This window comes from Pocillopora damicornis, chromosome 4, assembly GCF_964200805.1.
Source record: "Pocillopora damicornis chromosome 4, jaPocDami1.2, whole genome shotgun sequence".
In the NCBI taxonomy this organism is placed as follows: domain Eukaryota; kingdom Metazoa; phylum Cnidaria; class Anthozoa; order Scleractinia; family Pocilloporidae; genus Pocillopora; species Pocillopora damicornis.
In genome coordinates, this window is record NC_142673.1 from 2751294 (window position 1) to 2770866 (window position 19573).

Here is a 19573-nt window from a genome sequence, read left to right on the forward strand (position 1 = left end):
CGAAAATGAGAATTCAACTTTAATCAGTAGTAATCCGCGCTGTGCGTATTACATGTAATACATGCAGCCAACGTAAACAAGTCTACGGGGCCAAACAATTGGCCAGGAGTCTAATCTTGATGCGCACATCGCGTTTCGAAAATTACAATTTCCACTGATGTTTTCCTTACCGAAATTAAGTTCAGCGGGAGATTTGAGGGGTTAGTTTAAATTTTGGGTGTGACTATTTCAATGTGACTCTGAAATAATCTGAGTACAACATATTTTTTTTGCAAACTGATCCAGAGTTCAGAGGAATTAAGGGGAGCAAGGTTAACGGAGGAGAACAGAAGAATTTCTCTATAATTGGATATTGACTCGTAAGAAAACACAGCTGAAATAATAACAACCATATACATAGAGTACACATTTAAAGAAGCAAATTTCAAAAACATTTGTTGTTGTTGCTCTGATTAAAACCCACGACGAGTGTCTGCTAAGACCAATAGATGATGAAAGCAACAGGAAATCCAAATATTGCATAAGAGGTTCTCAAAACTATGTATTTTCATTTTGTCATAACGAGTAGAGTTGTTTGTCAAAACAACGCTAGAAAGCTGTATATAAAAAGTTTTCCTCGAAATTTTCTTTGCGGACAAAAGCTTATCATTGATCAGCGAAGAAACTTTTCAAAGCGGATAAATCATGAAAAGAATCATTCTCCCATCTGTACGCATGTTCGTAAAGGTGCTGAGGAATTATATGTATTTCATGATGCATGGAATGTTGTCTCCTGACTACCCTGTTGATCACGAGGAGGAGTTTCACTTCGGAAACATGTGGTCGGCAAAGGGTTGGAAAGAAAATGCTCTTGAACATCCATCTCACTGTATAAAAAAGTGCTGTGTCTGTTGAATGTCTTGTAATTAAAACCACAGCACAAGTACCTTAGTAGGAGTGTGAGGCTCAAACACCAACTGGAAAGCAGTGATGAACGCCAATTAACTAAGATGCAATGAAGATTATGTAATCCCCGTTATTTTTAGCTCAAAGATTCAATATTAAGTAGATGCATTTAGTTCGCCTTTTGATGTTATAACTGTCCACCGATGAATGAGAGAAGGAGTTTTCCTCCTTTAAACAGGTCCGTGATAAAACTAGTTCACCTTCAAGGTAGATTTGTTTCCAGACAAGACACGGTTTAGCTTTTTTTCGTTGTTGTTTTCCAGAAAACTGCAAGACAATACACAAACTGTTCAGCACCTATCGGGTTGCTCCTCTCACTTAACCTTTTACTTGGTAACATTATCATTGGATATAAACCTAATACGTTTCTAGCTTACTGATGAAAAAATTGCGGATTAACGTTAGCTTTTCAGATTTAACTTGTTTAATTTTTCTTTTGACATGTGACCATCCTCAGCGGCGAGTTTTCACGCACAAAAAAAAAAACAAGTGAAGACTAGACCCTCTTTATCATTTGTTCGACAAATCTGACCCCCACCCAACATTCCGTAATTGTACTGATGCTTCATCAGAGACTACTCACGACGGCATATCAGAGTAAATCATTTTCTTTTCATAATGGAGTAGATATTTTACCAAATAAGGAATTTTCTGATGGACTTTAAAAATAATAGCTTTTTCGGCATGTTACGTGAAAATTTGCCCCTACGAGAATAAACTTGACGATATGAATTTCCGTAGTCATTGCAATGGTTCTTAAACGGGGGTGCCTAGAGCGTCATTATATGGAGAGCCACCTTAATTAGTTTCCTAAAAACATGCAGTCGCTCAAATATTTGGTGTCAGTTTATTAGGGACGAAATGCCATCGAAAAGCACAGGGCAATATTAAAAAGGAGCTGTTTGTGAAACTGATGAAATTTAGCCAAAATAACTTGAACTTTCAGAGTGCTTTTTTTTTGTTTTCCACAATCCGCCATCTTCATCCTAGCCGCTTTGAATCTTACCTACCTGAGAAAGCTTAGGGTTAAGATTTCGCCTGTTTGACAGTAATTTCAAAAACTGTGAAAAATTAATCGATAAAAATGGATATTGTTATAAGTTTGTGTTATGTCTGTGATTACAAATTCTTCCGACAGTCACGAGGTTTCTTTCAAGCGGACGACATGAAGCCTTAAGGTGTAAACCAAATATTGCAGAGCGGAATTTCCGTGTCGAATTATTTCCGTCTGTGAAATGTTTTGTCAAAAATTTCATTTTGTGTTCGTGGGAAGATAAAGCTTGATGTTCCACGTGACTCTAAATTTTTTTCCATCTTTATGTTTTTTAAACAGATACTCTGATATTAGAGGATTTCGAATCACGAAAATTTAGATATTGTCTCTCTTTCTTGCATGTTTTTTCCAAGGAGGTTACTTGCATGCCATGATAATCGGAACCCCACAGGAATTTTCTTCTGACAACCAGAATAAATCCTTTGTTCTTTACGTCAATTTTCTCGTTACGTAATAAAGGACATCACTTTAGACTTAAAACATCAATACAAAGAAGTTTCGAAACTTTCGTGACTCATCACATCTACGCGCGTGGATCAAAAGAACTTAATTAAAATGGTTCACTACAATTTCCAATTCAAAACCACACAGAAAATATCATGCTTCATTCAGCTATTTGAGGTGCTTGCGGAACCCCGGACTCCAAGTGAGAAGATCAATATCTATCATCAACAAGTTGAGCTTTTTGGCAATGTTGTGGACTAACAACAAAACCTCATCTGATTATGGCGTTAACTGGATTTGTCAAAAAATGTCAATAGACAGTTCCATCTTTCCAAGATTTAAGCAGCGGAAGGTCGAAAAATTTTCAAATATAGACGCTGGTAATTTGCCAGCAATTAATTCTTCGCCTAGTCAGTGCTTAATTATTGTACAGTATTACATGAGTCACCATCAAACAAGCTATAAATTAGTTCGTTCTATTTGCGATTGACAGCTTATTTGCGTCATGCTACAACATTAATCGTTTTATATACACGTCATTCGCACACCAGTGAACTCTTGTAATCATGACTCGGCAGGGGAAGCCATTAGCACGCGTTCGTAAATCAATCAAACTTTAAAATACTGTAGTGTAGTTTCAGCAAATTAAAATGAGTGCCTGACATCTTCAGGTTCCATCCTCAAAACAAGCCCCTCTTTAATCTAGCAAATCTATAGAACTCGTTCCGCATGCTGAAAAGGCGGACACTTGCGGTTGATTACGTTTGTTCCCTTACTTGAAAATGTTACCATAACGTTGCGTTTGAATTGTTCAATTGCCCATTCTGTGCATTCCTTTTTTAAGATAAAATACTTACTTTAAGGGTTCATATTCTCCGACGGTGTTTCAAAAACTGGCCTTTTAAATTACGAGCTCTTTTCTACCGTTAGAGAATAGTCCATTCATCTTCTAAAGATATTGAAATATTTGCGGTTTTCTGCTTTTCAATTTAGAATGATCTTTTAAATTGTTCAAACTAATAAAAATTGCTCTTAAAATTCCACCGTTGACCACACTCTTGCTGCAAGAACCTCAGGTATCTTCACTGAGACAGACAACAGGTGGCATATCAAATGATTTTTTTATAAGCTCTGATTCAAAATTGGGGCCGTGAAGGTTAACACATATCAGTATAACTTACAATTCCTTTCGTCTAAGCTTAAACCTTTGCGATAAGCATGAAAACTTGCTTCATTAGATCTTGAGCCATTTTCAAGTCAAAGATAATTTTCCTTAATAACTTTGAGGTTACGTGATAATTTTTTTTCCAGTAAAAAAACAAACAAAGACGTACATAAAGGTAAGGATTAAGAATATTAATGAAAGCTGCAAATGATGAATTTCACAACTTTAAGTTTGACGTTTTCGTAAGAAAGACACACGAAGGGTTATGTCCTTGGAACAAATGATAAGGTGGCAAAGGGATAGAGGCGTTATTTTTTCCCCTTAAATTTAGACTGAAGAGAGAAAAACAGAAATTTGACTCTCAAAAATTTGCCACACGAGGCTGCTTTTTTGGTTATTTAGAAAACCTCAATAAAGTAAACCGAAAGACCAAGAAACGAGGAAATTGGAAAACAAAACTATACGACACGAGTGCTCGTACTTTCAGTTTCTTATGTCTACAAAACAGGTGATTCTATTGCAAGATTTCCTCCTCCTGAGGGGCTTCTTGCGCAGAAAAACAAGGGAGCACTTTGCGACATGAATTCCCTATTTTGTAGAAAAAAATTGTACAACTCTGATGGCATTCAAACATTCTGAAAACGATGCTCTTGCTTTTGCTTTGTCTTTTTACCCGCTGCTATTACTCGCTGCTATTACTCCTTGTCAAGCGTTATACGTTTCTTAAGACCCAATAAAAGAAAGCTGCCAAACTTAACAGTTATTAAAAACACAGAGCAGAGAGAAAGGACGCTCCGAATTTGTGGTCGATACCCTCTCAATCAACTGAAATTCAAAGATCTCGCTGGCGAATCAGGCCATGTAGTTGTTTTAGGTGAAAGAGTTGATCGCTGTGTGCTTTTTTGTTTAAAGTTTTCGAAAGCTTCCTATGTAGATAAATTTTTAATTAGATGTTCCGCTTTCCATCCCATCCAGGGCTTATTCTAAGAATGCCGTGCAGTAAAGTTGAATAACACAATCAAATTCGCGAACACCAATTGGGTATGGTGGATAAGTAGTTTTTCTTCCATTTGAAATATTTGCAGAAATGATATTTTAAAAGCGATAACTTTTGAAAAGTAACGATACAAGCATGTTTATTCATAATTTTTTTGACAATTGAAGAACTAGCAGGGACCTATTTTAACTTAAAGCCGAAGAGATCTCGTGTGGTCGTAATGGTCAGGTGTTGTGACTAGTTTGTTTTCCTTCCAATATGCAGGTCTAACGAGCTTATGTGATATTACTTGTTTTGTGTAAAATGACAAAACGTTTAATTTAACCTCTTGAAATCAAATACGTGCTTCCTAAGACTTACGATACTAGGACCAGAAAACCACCTTTTCTATAGGTTTTTCACATAGTTCCTGTTTTCTGATTGTTTGAAATTATTTCTTTTGTGTTCGAATTTTGAAGAAATCACGACAATTCCTCTCTGACTTGACTCACCCTTTTACTTATTGAGCAAAAAAAAGGAAATATTTTCGACCCAGTTTCTAAGTCGTTTCCCGAAAAATAGGCGAAAAGTCTGACAACTATGTTGAATTCCAAGTTCTCAGAGTAACGATAACCTTTGGCCAAAATACAATATTGTTAACCGGTTATTACAAGCATCCATACATTAACGCCTTGTTTTGTATTGATGCTTGTCTCTGGTCATTTATTTATCTCTCTTTGTCCACTTAGTTTATCCTCCACCATGAACTGAAGGCCAAACATCAAGTGGTGAGTTAAGTGACCGGGATGTTTTGTTTCATGACACGACACCAATTTTTAAGGGCTGTACAAAAAATAGATGTGTAAAATAGGAAAACACTCTTACGACGTGTTAAATTTCATACGTGAGCAGATTTTTAATTTTGCGACACCGAGAATTCCTGAACCTTCCCTTTCATTCTTAATCAAGTTTGCGTATTTTGCTACCCACTCAGGAAACACGCCGAAACCAACGGAAGATAGATCATAAGGTCGAGAAAATTGCGGCGCCATCATGAATTGTTCCTTTTGTGTTATTCAAGTTGGCTGCAGGCTATGTTCAACCAATGTAATCCGCGTTAAGTATAGATCCAATATTCTCCTTTTCAAACGTAAAAAGGCATTGAAAAGATACAATAAACAAAACCTCTAAAAGCCAGCCACATAAAGGGTCTCTTGTGTTCTAAAGCCCTGTGGTTGGTTATAAACTAAAGATAAATGAATGTTTGTGAAGCCAGTGGCGTTGTGGATTTCAAGAATCGCCAAACATGACGCAATAGGAACTAAGTCTTAATAGTTTTATAAATAGGCCATTAACTTACGAATACTGAGTAAGAACGCGCTTTGGTTTCGACAAAGATAAACAACTTCCTTGCCCAGGGCTATAATTAATTAGTTATCTTTGAAATATTCCAGTGGACTTCTTTATCCGTATTCATTTAATTTGCAAGGCAATTGTTAGGCCGACACAACGGATTGTTCTTTAATTAGAAAGTTACGAATACATTAGCGTTTTTGCACACCTTTCAGGACAAAGGAAGAAAAATGGTTCAGAAATCGTGCTCTGCTGCGAAGAATAAGCCTTTTGTGCTTTATCAGCTTGAAATTAAAAAGTATGATAAACATTTTGTGAGTATAATGAACGTCTCAGCTTGGCCTAGGTTTCAAGTTGAGTAGCAGCGTGCTGTGAAAAACCTACCTCGCTGAATAATCGCTGAGTTTATCTTTTTAAAGAAGTAAAGACTTAAAAAATTCGCTATTCTCGATGAATTCCGCATTGCAGCCGAGGAGTATTGCGTAATATCCGATCACGTCTTTTTGAACCAAATTGGCTTCGACCGAAATTTAATTAATTTATTAAACCTATTGCTTTAGTGAAACAACGAACGAGGTGTTAAAATATCCATGGCTACAGAGACATTTTAATAATCTTTATTGAGCGTTAATTGTATTATAGAGTCTCTTTAATCACCACACAGCGGTCAAAAACGTTGCTGTTGAGCTTTTGAAGTGCGAAATTTCGTCAAGAACTCCAAGGTATTCGAATTCCGGAGACGCGCAACTTCGACATCTTGGCGTCAATTTTACCTTCACCACTCAGAACCTATTAACATGTAATAGGGAGAATTAAGACAACAAGACGATGACACAAATACATTTTATCAACTTCCTGGGTGGAATAGTGTTAAGAAGAGGCCATGGGGGCCAAAGGAACAAACAAACTTAAGTATTATATTGTTAATATCGCCTTAATCATAACGCAGCCCGCTGATTGGCTGCTGAAAATGGCCTATTTATTTTAAGGCCTTTGTTTGAACAAATAAACATTGATTAAAACTATGACAGTCGGTCATTTTGATTAACTAACAAAGGACGAAGATTAGGGGCAAATATAAAATCTGCATTAATCTAACTTTTCTTTTCAAATAAAAATTGTTAAGGACGAAGCTACTCCTTGGCGAGGACAAACACTCTTGGTTGGTTTACGGAGTGGACGGTGGACTGATAATGGATTCAGCCGCGCGACCGAGCATGGTCTTCACGGAGAAGAAGGAAAAAGAAACGCAAAATGGATCAGAGCATTCGATAGAATCGGCCCTTATTCAAGCTTCAAGTAAAGGTTACACGATCGATATGATTCTTGGAACAAACGATCGAAGACCAAAACCCAAACAGGAGGAAGCGTTCGAACAAGAAAGCAAACTGTCAAGAAATTCTAGCGACGACGAAGGTAAATTAAATAAACCATCACCACGTTCGCTTTCAAGTTGATATTACAATCTTATGACACACTTGAGACAGTTTACTCAAGGAATTTCAATGCACTCGTCTTTTCTTTGCGCTGAACGCTCTGCAAACATAGCGGAAAGTTTCAGATGAGGTGCTAATTTCGTGTTTAAATTTCAATTTCCCCATCCTTGAATTGTCAAACAACGAGGAAATGTTTACTTCGCTTTCAATTCTAACCACAAGCGTAGATTTTTGCGAGCTCGAACCATGACTAACTTTCGGAACTGTGTGTTTGCACAGTGCGCCTTTTGATGTTCATTGCGACTGCCGTGATTTGCAAATTTACATGCGGCAGAAGCGAAGGCAATGCTTAAAGTGTTTAAATGCAGTTAACCGGCTTGCTGTGCTTTTATTTATCCACTTAATTTTCTCATTTGTTAGATGACTTGAGCGTGGGCGACGAGAAAGGATTCAAGGACGAGGACGACCTTGACGAAAATGATGGCAAGCCGAGAAAAATGCGCCGGAGCCGCACCACCTTCACGACCTACCAACTTCACCAACTCGAGCGCGCTTTTGAGAAAACACAATATCCTGACGTTTTTACAAGGGAAGAGTTAGCCTTGAGGCTGGACTTGAGTGAGGCACGAGTGCAAGTGAGTATGGTTTTTCAATTATTCATAGTCAGTTCTAGGCACAAAAAATGGCAGGACTATTTGGGGCGAAGCAGCCGCGAAGTAATCTGTGTTACTAATCAGCATTTTGGCAGCAGTCGCTGCGAGAGGCGGTGAAAGGCGGCGCGAATTCTCTATGTTTAAACTCGGACTTTTGATGAAAACGTGATAAAATCAACTTGTGACTTTTGTGCTGTATGACTGTGCATTTTACCCCGTATTCAATTCATTGCAGATCATTTTAAGGTTCTTGCTTATTATCAAGAAGCAAATAGGAAAAAAAAAATTAAACTGGTTTTTATAGAAGGGTGTTTTTTAAGTGGCTCGTCCTGATCTGGTTGCGTGGCGCCCGAGTCATCTTTTTTGAGAATGCAACAATATTTAAACTTTTGCGATTGAGTAGTTGTGATACAGTATGAAGCTTTTGTTTCATCAATTACGTGGGTGAAAATCAAGCTGATGAAATAACAGCTCCAGTCGCCTTACTCATTAAATCAATGAGTTACAACCTAGTATTTACGACAAATTTAAAATTGTATTTAACATTTGTAGCTCTGATAACTTTCACTGGAGAGCGTGTGCGAAACGACACTGAAAAAAATGGCTTTGAATTTGAACGCTTGGAGAATTCACGGCCGAACAGCTAGCTGGCGCAAGTGATTCTTATAAAACAGCTATTTTGATTACAGCAATTGGAGTTGCTGTCCTAAGAGGGGAAAAATTACCGTCTGAATAACGTGTTGTGACGAAAATACTGGCCATGACGAAACAGTGTACGTTACGTACGTTACGACCTAACGACTCGGTTACGCCCGGAGACCGTAGAGTGGAACATGTTAATCTGCGAGGGCTTCTAAACGAAATTTCGCTTGAAATTGAAATTTAGTTGAAAAGTAACTCGTTCACGTTTTGAAAGCGAAGCAAATGAAATGGGCCTAATAATGATGCAATTTGGTTCGAAACGCGGCTGTCTCTAAAAGCACAAGACAACAGACGTTAAGCTCGTGTTGTGACAATTTTTATGCCATGTAATTAAATTTCGGAAGGTTTTGTGAAATTTCAGAGATATTGAAATTTGCATCCAGTTGTCGGCGTGTAAAAGTGTATACCAAAGCTTTTTTCTGCTCTAGCAAATGACAGTTTAACCTGCGCGGTTGAAAAGATGTCTGAAGGGTAATTAATAGATTGAAACAAAAAAGTTTTTATTCGATTGCAATGATAGTGTTTGGGGCAAAGCGTTCTTTTCTTGGTATCGCTCTGAATTTATTTAGTTCTGACGAAAAGCTATTAACCACTGTAAATTGCATTTTAAGTGAATATGTATACAAAGACAGTACAATTGAGGCAATTATTTTGTCGTATTAATGGGTTATATTGAACAGCCATGAAAACAAAGTGGATAATTAATCATGACGTAGATACTAGAATTGGCAATTAGCGTAGGACCTTTTGAACAAGCCAGGCTACCTTTATAATGATTTCAATGGCACGACGCAGTCATAAAAATAACTATTGCCCCAGGGGTTTGGTGGTAGGAAACTGAATGACTTAATTATGAAGAACCTCTTGCTTTCAAAACCTGACTAAGTCCTGTGTCATTGTAATTACGTCAAACGAAATCAAGTTAGAATTGCTCAGCAAAAAAAAGCTTGAAGGTTTCACTTCATTTGTTCTCTGAAATATTAGCGTCGTACAGTTAAAAGAAACCTGTTTACAGTCGTCATTACTCTAGGCATTTCTCTCCTATTGAGTTGTCGTTGAGGTTCACTGAAGTCAGAGAAACATTTCTGACATCTTTTTGCTATTTCCTTTTGAATATGCACAAAATATGTTTCCTCTAGAAAGTACTTGATGACGGTGAAGTGCCAAGGATTACTGGACTAATTTGATGTGATAAACAATAGGATAAACTTGAAAAACATCGCCGCTTACTTGTGTACTCATATAAATTAAACCGTAATTCTTGTTGAAACTACTGTTCCTCTGAAAAGTAATAAAGTTAACGCGGATTTGGAAAAAAAATTATTGCCACCTAGTTTAGAGCTAATAAGAGTATTATTGTATACACTCGTTCTGTTTTCATTACACACACGCTTGTAAAGGTGCTATAAACAATGTTGTTATGAAACCAACCTTTTTTGAACGCTCCTGGGTATGCCAGAATCGTAAAGTTTCTTGTTCGGTCACTTAAGACTATTTGGCTTACATTTTCTGCGACAGGTCTTGTTTGAGTTTTTAATTTACAAAACAAGGTACAGTGATCAAAGTCTCTGAAAGAGTTACTTCATAACTGCTTGCGTGCTACATCAAGTTAATTTGTATTCAGAAGAGAATGCTCTCAATCACTTAGCCGGAAGGCAAAATTACACAGACAAAGTCCAACATCTGTGGGTTTAAATTGATAGTTTGGTAGACCTAAAATTGCATAATATAAATAAAAACACCTTAATATGTCTATAGCTTGGGCTTTTTGTAATGATTCTGATAAAGTAAAGAGTAAGTTGCGAAATCAAATCTCTAATCTTGACAAACCACTCCTCGTTTCGACAGGGAATTAGAATAAAGACTTTTTATCTCAAAGGATGTTGTTAATGAAATCCCAAATATTGATTTCAGCTCAAGCTAAAAGGCCTCTGGTGAATGCTATAGATAACGCACCTAATAAACAGTTGAAAGAATTTTAATTACTCAGTTAATCAACAGAAAATCTGATTTTTTCCGTATTTCATCGGAGAAGATGTGTAACTTAGCATCCAACTTTCTGGATCTTAAAACTGCGTGTATTACATCCTTCGGCGGCACATTTTAGTTCCAATTGTGTCTGTCTGTCTCGTTAGTGCTTTCGTAAACCCATGGCGTCTATTGCATTTTTCGCAATATTTCTTTATGATATGAAAATATAGGTTATTAGATAAAAATCTTCAACCAACAGCTTCTTTTCACATAAGCCCATATATTATCTGAATGCTATGTATCTTTAAATTGTGTTATACACGCGATAAAACTTTTTTTCTTTTCCTGGGTTTGCATAAAAAATACATTTCTATGATTCATATATGGATTTTCCTATCACAAGATAATGAGAAATGGACGGAAACAGGTTTAAAAGAAGAAACTAGCCTCCTTCCTATGAGTCTGTTCTAAGTTAGCCGAGTAACTATTGCCTTGGTCGTGAAAGATCGTTTTCCCGGGCTGTCGTTAAAAGATCCAGTCAAGAAAAGGCCGCAAATTCGCTTTCTTGCTTGCTAGATACACATTGTTACTAGAGCCACTTTGCCTGCAATTTTTTGTGAAGTTTGTGCTGTATTAAACAAACTTCACAAGGATACTAAAAGCTTTGATTTCCAGTAAGGACATTGCTAGGCAAAACTGTCAATTAGGTAAGGAATCACTAAAATCTTTAAAGAATGGTAATATGGCCGTCTCATACTTCTAATCTTATCTATGTCGAGATTTAAAATGATAAAGTGACAGTGAACAAAATTTACTGGTTCTGAAATGGCTCTGTTTCCTGTTTATACGTTTAATGCATTTGTAAATTAGTCTTTGTTTTCTAATGGGGCCATTACAATCGAAATAAGTCAGTGCGAAGAAGACAGTTTCTCCCAATCGTTTCTTATGCTATAACAATGCCTCTGTAAAGATAAATATATTAAACAAATTAAGGATTATATTAAGCCTTTAATACATCCGAAATCTATTTCTCATAGACCTTTATCGCTTCCAATTGATACCAACACCATTAATATTATCTATTAAACGTGATTATATGGAAAAGCATGGTATAATGGACTAAAAATGTCGCTGAAGTTTTAAAGCGAAATTTTCCTGCTAAAACCTTTTAGCACATTTTGTCCGTTTGGACACAAACTCTCCGGTGTGTTTAACATTTCATGGTTTTGATTTCAATTCTCTGAGAGCAACCTTACACTACATGGCTTTATAGGATTCCTAGTTCAGATACATTTCTATCGTATGTGTGTTTGGAAAAATAATTATAGTTTACTAATTTTCAACAAATCATGATAAAACCGTATTTTTCTTTGAAAAGAGAGAAGAAAAGGAAAGCTGTTCGCTAATTACTATCAGTTAATGTATTATGTCGCAAGTTTTCCTTAATACATGTGGCTTCAACACTTCGACACGTGCCCAAAGCATGGTGTTCTTCTTCCTGCCACGCGGTTTTCGTTTAGTTTTTTTTGTCCGATCGCGAAGAATGATACGCGTACATTTCTAGAACTGCCGGTACCTTAACTGTCCTTTACTACAATCGTGTAGAAAATTCAGTTTATTTAAATAGTGATGCGCAAAGACTGAACAAAAGACACAATCCAATGTTCGATAAACCTCATTATCGAAAAGGGAAAACACCGAAGCCATGTCGTTAAGAAAGAGACTGGCAGAGAGAAATGCATTCGGCAACTGAGATCACACAGTGAGTCTTGAGGTTTGAAATTTTAAAAGACAGCTTATCAAGGATATTTCACATTGACAATCCTTTAACGTCTAATGTATGGAGTTCGTACGCTAAACACTAGTCTGAGTGTTGAAATAGCGTTTCCTTAACAATAAGTGTGGGGCGTTTATTGTTTACGACAGCTGCAGACTAGCCAAGAGAGGACAACTATTAAAGTGATTGTTGTTGGAAGCGGTATTAATAGCGTTTATGGATGGCATTGTGGTACCAGTCAAGAATGATTGCTGATAATTACCGACCACTAGGCAAAGAGACACACGTTGTGACTTAAAACTCGTGGCCTTGCGTTGCTTCTCCAAACAACTTCTCTGCGCCGGCGACATGTCTGAAACAATTATTTCTCATTTCAATTCTTAGCTAGAACTTTCTCTGCAGCAAAAGCTGCGTTCATGGAAAGATCAATTGTATCTTTAGCGAATAATGGAGAAGGATGAAAAAAAGTACAAGAGAGAATGGGTTTTTTTGCTTGTTTTTGACAAATTATAATTAATTTCCTTTATAAATCATTTCACCGTTTGTTTTCCTCAACTTTCCTCGCAGTCGTCTTAAATGAGATCAATCATCTTTACCTTCATTTCCTTCATTTAATTCTTCGTTTTATAAGTCCATCACTAACTTGTTCTTTCTCTTCCATCGTGCCCCTTCCAGGTATGGTTTCAAAACAGAAGAGCTAAATGGAGAAAACGGGAAAAGTCCATGGGACGCGAAAGCCCTACATACCTTTACGGGCCATCGAATGACTACAGGGCCCTTCAAGATGTTCCGCACGTGCACCCTGGTGCACATCCGTTCACTCCAGGAGTGGATAGATGGCACCCGCATGTCCCAGCCCTAAGCCTTTTGTCTCCTTTCGCCACTGCACCAAGTCCATATGGTCCTCTAGGAGCCCATCTTAACGTTCCCGGACTCTCACCAGCAGCGATGTATACACACCATTTGTACAGACAGTACGTCAGACCGGGAATGACACCATTTCTAAAGAACCCCTCGGAAACGCAGGAATTTCGAAGAACGAGCATAGAAAATCTGAGATACAAGGCAAAGCAACACAGCACCGCACAATCACTAGCTGATGGAAACAAGACTGTTTAGCTTATAATCCGCCAATTTACCTGCAATATAGAGCCATTTTTAACTATTCTATGTGCCGACAATAAGTATAGATAAAATAAAACAAAGTTACTCTCCTGTAATTTACAGTAAAGAATCCAATTAGGTTTTAGCGCTTAGCTCAAGCATTTCTACAACAAATATATAGACTAAGAATTGTGTATTGGCCTTCCAAGAAATCGTGTTTCAAGAGAAATCAATTTAACATGTCACTCGATGAGGCTTTTTATGAGGACCAACGACTCTGGCTAACTTAGTAAAAGTCAAGCCAAGTAGAAGTACACCACTAATCTGCGTAAAACATTGACTTGTAAAGAAATTACTTTGCGACCCAAAGTAAAGTTGATCAACAACATCACTAATTATTTTTTTACACATCGACGTATATAATTGGTTATTGGCCTATAAGGTCATAAAATCAGCAAGACATTCGTATAGAATCATAATTACAACTCGAAAATCGAGTCCACCATCTTCAAATGTTGTACATAGTATTCACACCTCAGCAATACGGCTATCCATCGTTTTGAGGTTGATGTAACTTATTATAAGAATGTGTGCTTTTTTGTAATAACGAGGAATTGAAAATATATTTAAAATAGTAAAATATATTTCTTATTTATAAACGCTGAAATGCTTGGTGCATGTAAGACCTCGATTGTGGTAATACATTAGTTTGGATAGTTAGAACACGTGCATACCCATACTTGTATTTTTCTAATCTAAGGTTTCACGAAGTCACACGCATTTTTTCTTCACTTTTCGTTGTGTCACCTTGAAATACGCTTATTTCAAGAAAAGCAGTTTCTAGAACAATTTTATGGCTTTGTAGTTTCTTTGCAATTAAAGTCTGTCTGCATTGAATTGGGTATTAATGATATGGTTAAACATTTAACTGAAGTATTGTTAAAGTTTGTGAGCTAACTAATAAGAAGTGGTAAATAAAGTTAGATTCTATAACTTTGCCCATTAAGTAGCAGGCCTGTAGTTTGTTAAGGTCTACCGGGAAAACTTCATCTTGTGCAGAGGTTATTGGGCTCAATAGTAGCATAAAGATTGAAGCCTTGAGGGACTAAATGGAATCATATTGAAAGGGTCTCCGTGGGAAGCCCGTTTGACGGCAGACGGTTAAATTTTAGACCATATGACGGCTGAAGTTAATTTGTTGGAGTTAAAGTAATATTAGTAGTTGTTATTTGCTCTTTAAATCTTAAAAAGGCACAATTTTGCAAAAATTGGAATAAATCAATTTTCATAAAATTATCAAAACTTGAGTAAATCTTTTTGAAGGAGTCTGTGTCAGAAGGAAAAAACGCCGTGGAGAAATTCGAAAACTTTTTCACATTTTCAGGCTTGAAGTGTTGCTTCAGTTGTATATCGTGAAGGATTTTTACATAATGTGTCCAAGAATTTGACAGGAACTTAATGATTTTCTTGACCGGAAATGTTTCGGCTGAATCGCTCAGCCTTCATTAGTCTGTTGGACGGTGAGTGGTAACATATCACTGTAGCAATTAAGAGACTGATGAACGATACAGCCGAAATATTTCCAAGAAAATCAATACTTCCCAGTCAGATTCCTCTGCACGTGTTCAGAACGTCACGGTGGACTGAACATTTCTGCTTCGACCTTTCCATAAGTTCATTTTGTAAAAAATTCACCTGATTGAATGTGTAGAACATATGTTGACTCCATTTTGGTTCTCAATGATAAATGTCTAGGAGAAGGCTTATATTGACTGTCTTTATTGACGACTGACGGCAAAGATCTTCCATTTTAAACGGTTAATGATTAATATTTTAGCCATTTGATGGTTGATGGTTTAGAACCTTTCTAGTCTATCGGATAAGGTGACTGACTAAAGTATTCAGAATTCGGAGACCAGATAGTCGCACCGAAGTATGAAAGATGACCCGTTTCCCCTACGGCCTGCATTAGGTGAGAATGACATTAACAGAACATTTGAAGTGTTTTGTCTGCACAGCGCTCTTGGGAAGTTGAGAAAGATATAACCTCATGTCACTCTTCACCATTTTGGATTTTTCTCAGGTAGATTATGTTTTTATGCGGTTTTTTTCTTTTACGAAGAACTGAAAAATCGACAACACGAATAAATAAATAAATAAATAAATAAAATTGCCAGAGCATAATGTAATGAAATACAAAGTTTTTTCTTTCAAGGACTTGTACATCGATTCTCCGAGTAAGCTGTTGGAGAGTGTCGTTAAGAAAGAAACTTTTGGCACGAACCTTCTCTTGGAAACTTTCTATCAATATCTATCACCATCTCTCTTTAAGAAAGGTTCGACTCCTTAGGCATGGTTAAGGGAAAATACTGTTACCTCATTTTCTCTTGGCATGACTATGACGGGTCCCTGACGATAAGCTCTTGCCTTCTGCTTCTATGGTTTATAAATTTACCTGATTTCTCTCTCGTTGCTCGTAAAATATTACTTTTATTGATAGTGATAGAGGAAACTGTAGTCAATCATTAAAAAAAATCCCGCGCAAACTTGAGCTTTGCTCACTTGACCTATTTCTACCAATCACGAGAGGGGGATGATTCGTGCGCGGTTACTAATGCAACAAGATGGCGACTTTCTTGGAGCTGTAAGAATTTGTCAAACTATCATGGCCTGGATTCCCTTTGCAAGAAATTTGCTACGATATCTTTCGCCTTTGTTACGTTTCATAGTGTTCGTTTGCAGCCTGCTTATGACATGAGTAGGATCTAAGTTTCACAACTAGCCCGGTGAAGCCTTAAAAACTGTTGTGCTTCTCAGCGAGTTTTCCTTCAGGAGTTCATGGTTTGAACCATACATTTCTTTCACAGTTTATGCCTAAACATTTAAACATAACCTCCTACGTGATATTTTCCTTTCTTATTTTATCACCTTTTTGCTTGAAAATTTAATGATATTGTGCAGAGGAATTGCACTTTTGTCACTCTTTGGAAGGAAAGGGCTAATTTCTGAAGGCTTCTGCATCACTCTCATTCAACAAGAACTAGTAAAATCACCCTATTTAGGCCACATTTTTCAAAGGTGTATTGCTGCGACGGGTAGATATAAGTATTTATGAAAAAGGACAATTTTTTTAAAAATTTCAGTTTAAAAAATGAATAAACAGTGAGCATAAAATTTTTAATCAACCCAGAGTGGTTGTACTATGCCTTGTCATATTCTTAACAGCTTAGTATCCCCAATCCAGCCAATGTTCACTTTGTTATTGCTAAAGGGATTGGCGCACTCAAAAAATAGCTATGATAATTCTGATGTTGAATTGCATTGTAGATTTATTACTTGATTTGATTTATTTGCATGACTTATGCTATGTTCTATATTCCAGGACAGTGGAATACCCTCAGTTGATTTATGGGTGTCATGGCGTCAGAGTGCATCAAGGTCAGGGGTATAAAGGTCGAGGTAAATAATATTGTTAGGTCTTGCTTTATATGGTAACTTTAATACCTATTTGTATGTGTCATGATACCTTTTTAACCAAGGTATGACTTGTTGTTTAGTTGTAAGTCTCATTAACCTGAAAATTGTTGCCATGCACGTGAACGTGGAACTGGTTACTGTTTTTCTTACAAAATGTGTCACATGTGTTGTTGTGGTTTTAATGACAGAGAAGTTAGTCTAAAAGACTCTCATGAATATTGACTTGTCCAAAAATGTGCATGTCGATATATCAGCCAGTACAATAACACTAGTGAGTTTATTTTTAAAAAGATATTACTTTGGTAAATATATACAATAGCCACCACCATATACTTTAGGCATAATAAGCTTCAAACAGCAGAGACTTGAAGTACATATGACCAAAACTTCAACTTGTGTCTTTACAATAGAAGTGAGTTTACAGGTAAGGGAGGAGGGTGTAGGGGAGGGGTGGGTGGAGAAAGAATAGGGTTGTTGGTACGTGTTGCTATGGTGATGAGTCTAATCTAGGTTATGGAAGTTGGTTTTCGTTTTGAGATGCTCCTTTTCTTGCCCCTGGTTTTACCATTACTATCTTTTCCAGATATAGGGTTCTGTTCGCACAGTGGGTGTTGTTAATCTCAGAGAAATTTATCTTTTATATCTTAACTTGACAATACTCAAAAATGTGTAGATTACTGAGAAGAGTACACAGGCTGATCTGTTATTACTTCTTACTGCAGCGCAGTAAGGGAATGTTTGACAGTTCACCAACTTTTTTGGCATTCCGTAAGTCAAGGATTACAGTCATCTTGAAAGGCCCCCTTACCCTGTGTATTTTCTGATTCAACCTGTTACCAAACTTCCCTATGTTCCCTATGCTAACGGCCCGAAGAATCATTGGTCCACATTCTCTTAATAGCCTCTAACTCTCAAGATGCAGTTAGCAATCCTCCCTTCTTGCCGTCTTACATTACCATGTAATTAAGACACTGGACACCATGCTCTGGCTGATAAGCTTGTCTGATCTCTGCAAGATGAGATATTTGCATTGCAATTAAAAATTACATGTTAGCTATTTCAATTCTAGTAATTAAAGGGTTAAGGTAAAGACAAACCTTATCAATTGTTTAAATTGCGGCGTTTTCAAGGATTTCCAGCCCTGAAGAAGGGCCGTAACTGCACACTTGTAAAGTTACATTAATTCTTACGTATGTTTGCTATCACCAATCGGCTGCTGACACGTCACTCGTCTTTCGCGCCTCTCAGGCAAACGGGGTTTATTTGATGAACAAAGTAATACATAGTTGCCTGTAGATATGGAATTTCTCTTCTTGTGTTCAACTCGATATCTGTCGTTTGCGACTCTCACTGGTGAGCTATTGAGTTGAATTGGGAAGTTCCGTATCCACGAGCACCCATGTATTATATTCCCTTTTGAATAGGAGGAAAGTTGATATTTCAGCACTCTTTTCTATGTTCGATTGATTGTTTAGTTGTAAAAATAGAATTTTGTTGTTCCCTCTTCGCACATTTTACCGCCTGTACGTCCCAAGAGAATAGAGGCCAATACAATTAAGACGTACCACATCAACAGGAAGGGTGGGGAGCGTAAAAATAATAATAATAGTAATATTAATGACTGCGAATATATGAAAATCGAAAATGTAAAGTGCAGATAAATAGGTGAATATGAACGTGGTCAACGCAGTAATGAACATTACTTAAGAAATAGAGAAAATAAGGCCAGACAAAAAACCAGGCCTGTGCGGGATTCGAACCCATAATACTAATGATGATAACAATAATAAAAAATTCGGAAAGAGTGGGATGATAATGGCTACATACTTTTAGCGCCACCGTTTTGAAGTACATCCACTCAATTGATTGATGTGTTTCTTCCTAGTCTCATCAGAGAAAATCGCGTTCCCCTTTTTTAGATGTATAGTAGATCTCTAACTTGTTTATTTAACTTTTATTTTTTTAACAAACTTTCCAAGGAGAAAGTTTCTAATCCCTGAAAACATTTTTTAACCTTGGCAAATTTGGTCTTTTTACAATTAAGGATGACGGGCCTTATTCCTTATTCATTTCTTCTGTTTAAATATATTCTGACGTCAAACCACATGCATGACGGCGTGTTTGTTTAGCCGACATCATCTTTCCCCATGGTATCGCGGAAAAGAGTCGGTGTGATTCTAAAAAACCTGCATAATCTGCACGCGATGGCGTGTTCTATGGATATTGGAAGTTATCAATATTTATTTTCATGATACAGCAGTCAGCAATGATAGCGTGGGGCAAAAATTTTGTACTACAGTTACGACCACTTGATCATGGACGTCATTGCAAAAACCCATGACAAACGGAAGTTGCTGACTCACGGCAAAGTTGATTATAGATCCCTGTGGCACAGCAGTGATTAATGATAGTTAATGTCCTCTGCTTATCACAGCTAAAAGATGTTCAAATGGTAAATTGCACGTAAATTACTTAAAATGATCATTCTCAAGGATGTAGGGGCGTTGCGTGAGTGC

General features: G+C 37.0%; 1 protein-coding gene and 2 long non-coding RNA genes across 5 annotated transcripts; 1 reads left to right on the top strand and 2 right to left on the bottom strand.

Moving 5' to 3' along the window:
• Nucleotides 1-516: 516 nt before the first annotated feature.
• On the bottom strand, nucleotides 517-3614 carry LOC113665241 (uncharacterized). Its single transcript, XR_003445696.2, has 2 exons — nucleotides 3301-3614; nucleotides 517-1212 (listed from the first exon to the last, which is right to left on the bottom strand). It is a non-coding gene; the product is annotated as an uncharacterized LOC113665241 (long non-coding RNA).
• Nucleotides 3615-5351: 1737 nt separating this feature from the next.
• Nucleotides 5352-14586, top strand: LOC113665239 (retinal homeobox protein Rx1). Of its 3 annotated transcripts, none has more exons than XM_027180916.2 (4): nucleotides 5352-5372; nucleotides 7064-7353; nucleotides 7794-8008; nucleotides 13152-14586. In XM_027180916.2, exons 2-4 carry the CDS (start codon nucleotides 7131-7133, stop codon nucleotides 13593-13595), a joined length of 882 nt encoding a protein of 293 aa, XP_027036717.2. In that variant the 5' UTR covers nucleotides 5352-5372; nucleotides 7064-7130; the 3' UTR covers nucleotides 13596-14586. The 3 variants fall into 3 exon arrangements, with proteins under 3 accessions (XP_027036717.2, XP_089061261.1, XP_027036715.2); XM_089205135.1 differs by lacking the exon at nucleotides 5352-5372 and adding an exon at nucleotides 6484-6659; XM_027180914.2 differs by lacking the exon at nucleotides 5352-5372 and adding an exon at nucleotides 6496-6849.
• Nucleotides 6463-10339, bottom strand: LOC113665240 (uncharacterized). Its single transcript, XR_003445695.2, has 2 exons — nucleotides 10160-10339; nucleotides 6463-6726 (listed from the first exon to the last, which is right to left on the bottom strand). It is a non-coding gene; the product is annotated as an uncharacterized LOC113665240 (long non-coding RNA).
• Nucleotides 14587-19573: the final 4987 nt, after the last annotated feature.

What these genes read in the sequence shown, in the direction of transcription:
- LOC113665239 (XM_027180914.2), top strand. Translation starts at nt 6,821, where the DNA reads ATGGGGGCCAAAGGAACAAACAAACTTAA. An exon ending in AAATTCTAGCGACGACGAAG is followed by an intron (nt 7,354 to 7,793) that starts GTAAATTAAATA and finishes CTCATTTGTTAG; the next exon opens with ATGACTTGAGCGTGGGCGAC. An exon ending in TGAGTGAGGCACGAGTGCAA is followed by an intron (nt 8,009 to 13,151) that starts GTGAGTATGGTT and finishes TGCCCCTTCCAG; the next exon opens with GTATGGTTTCAAAACAGAAG.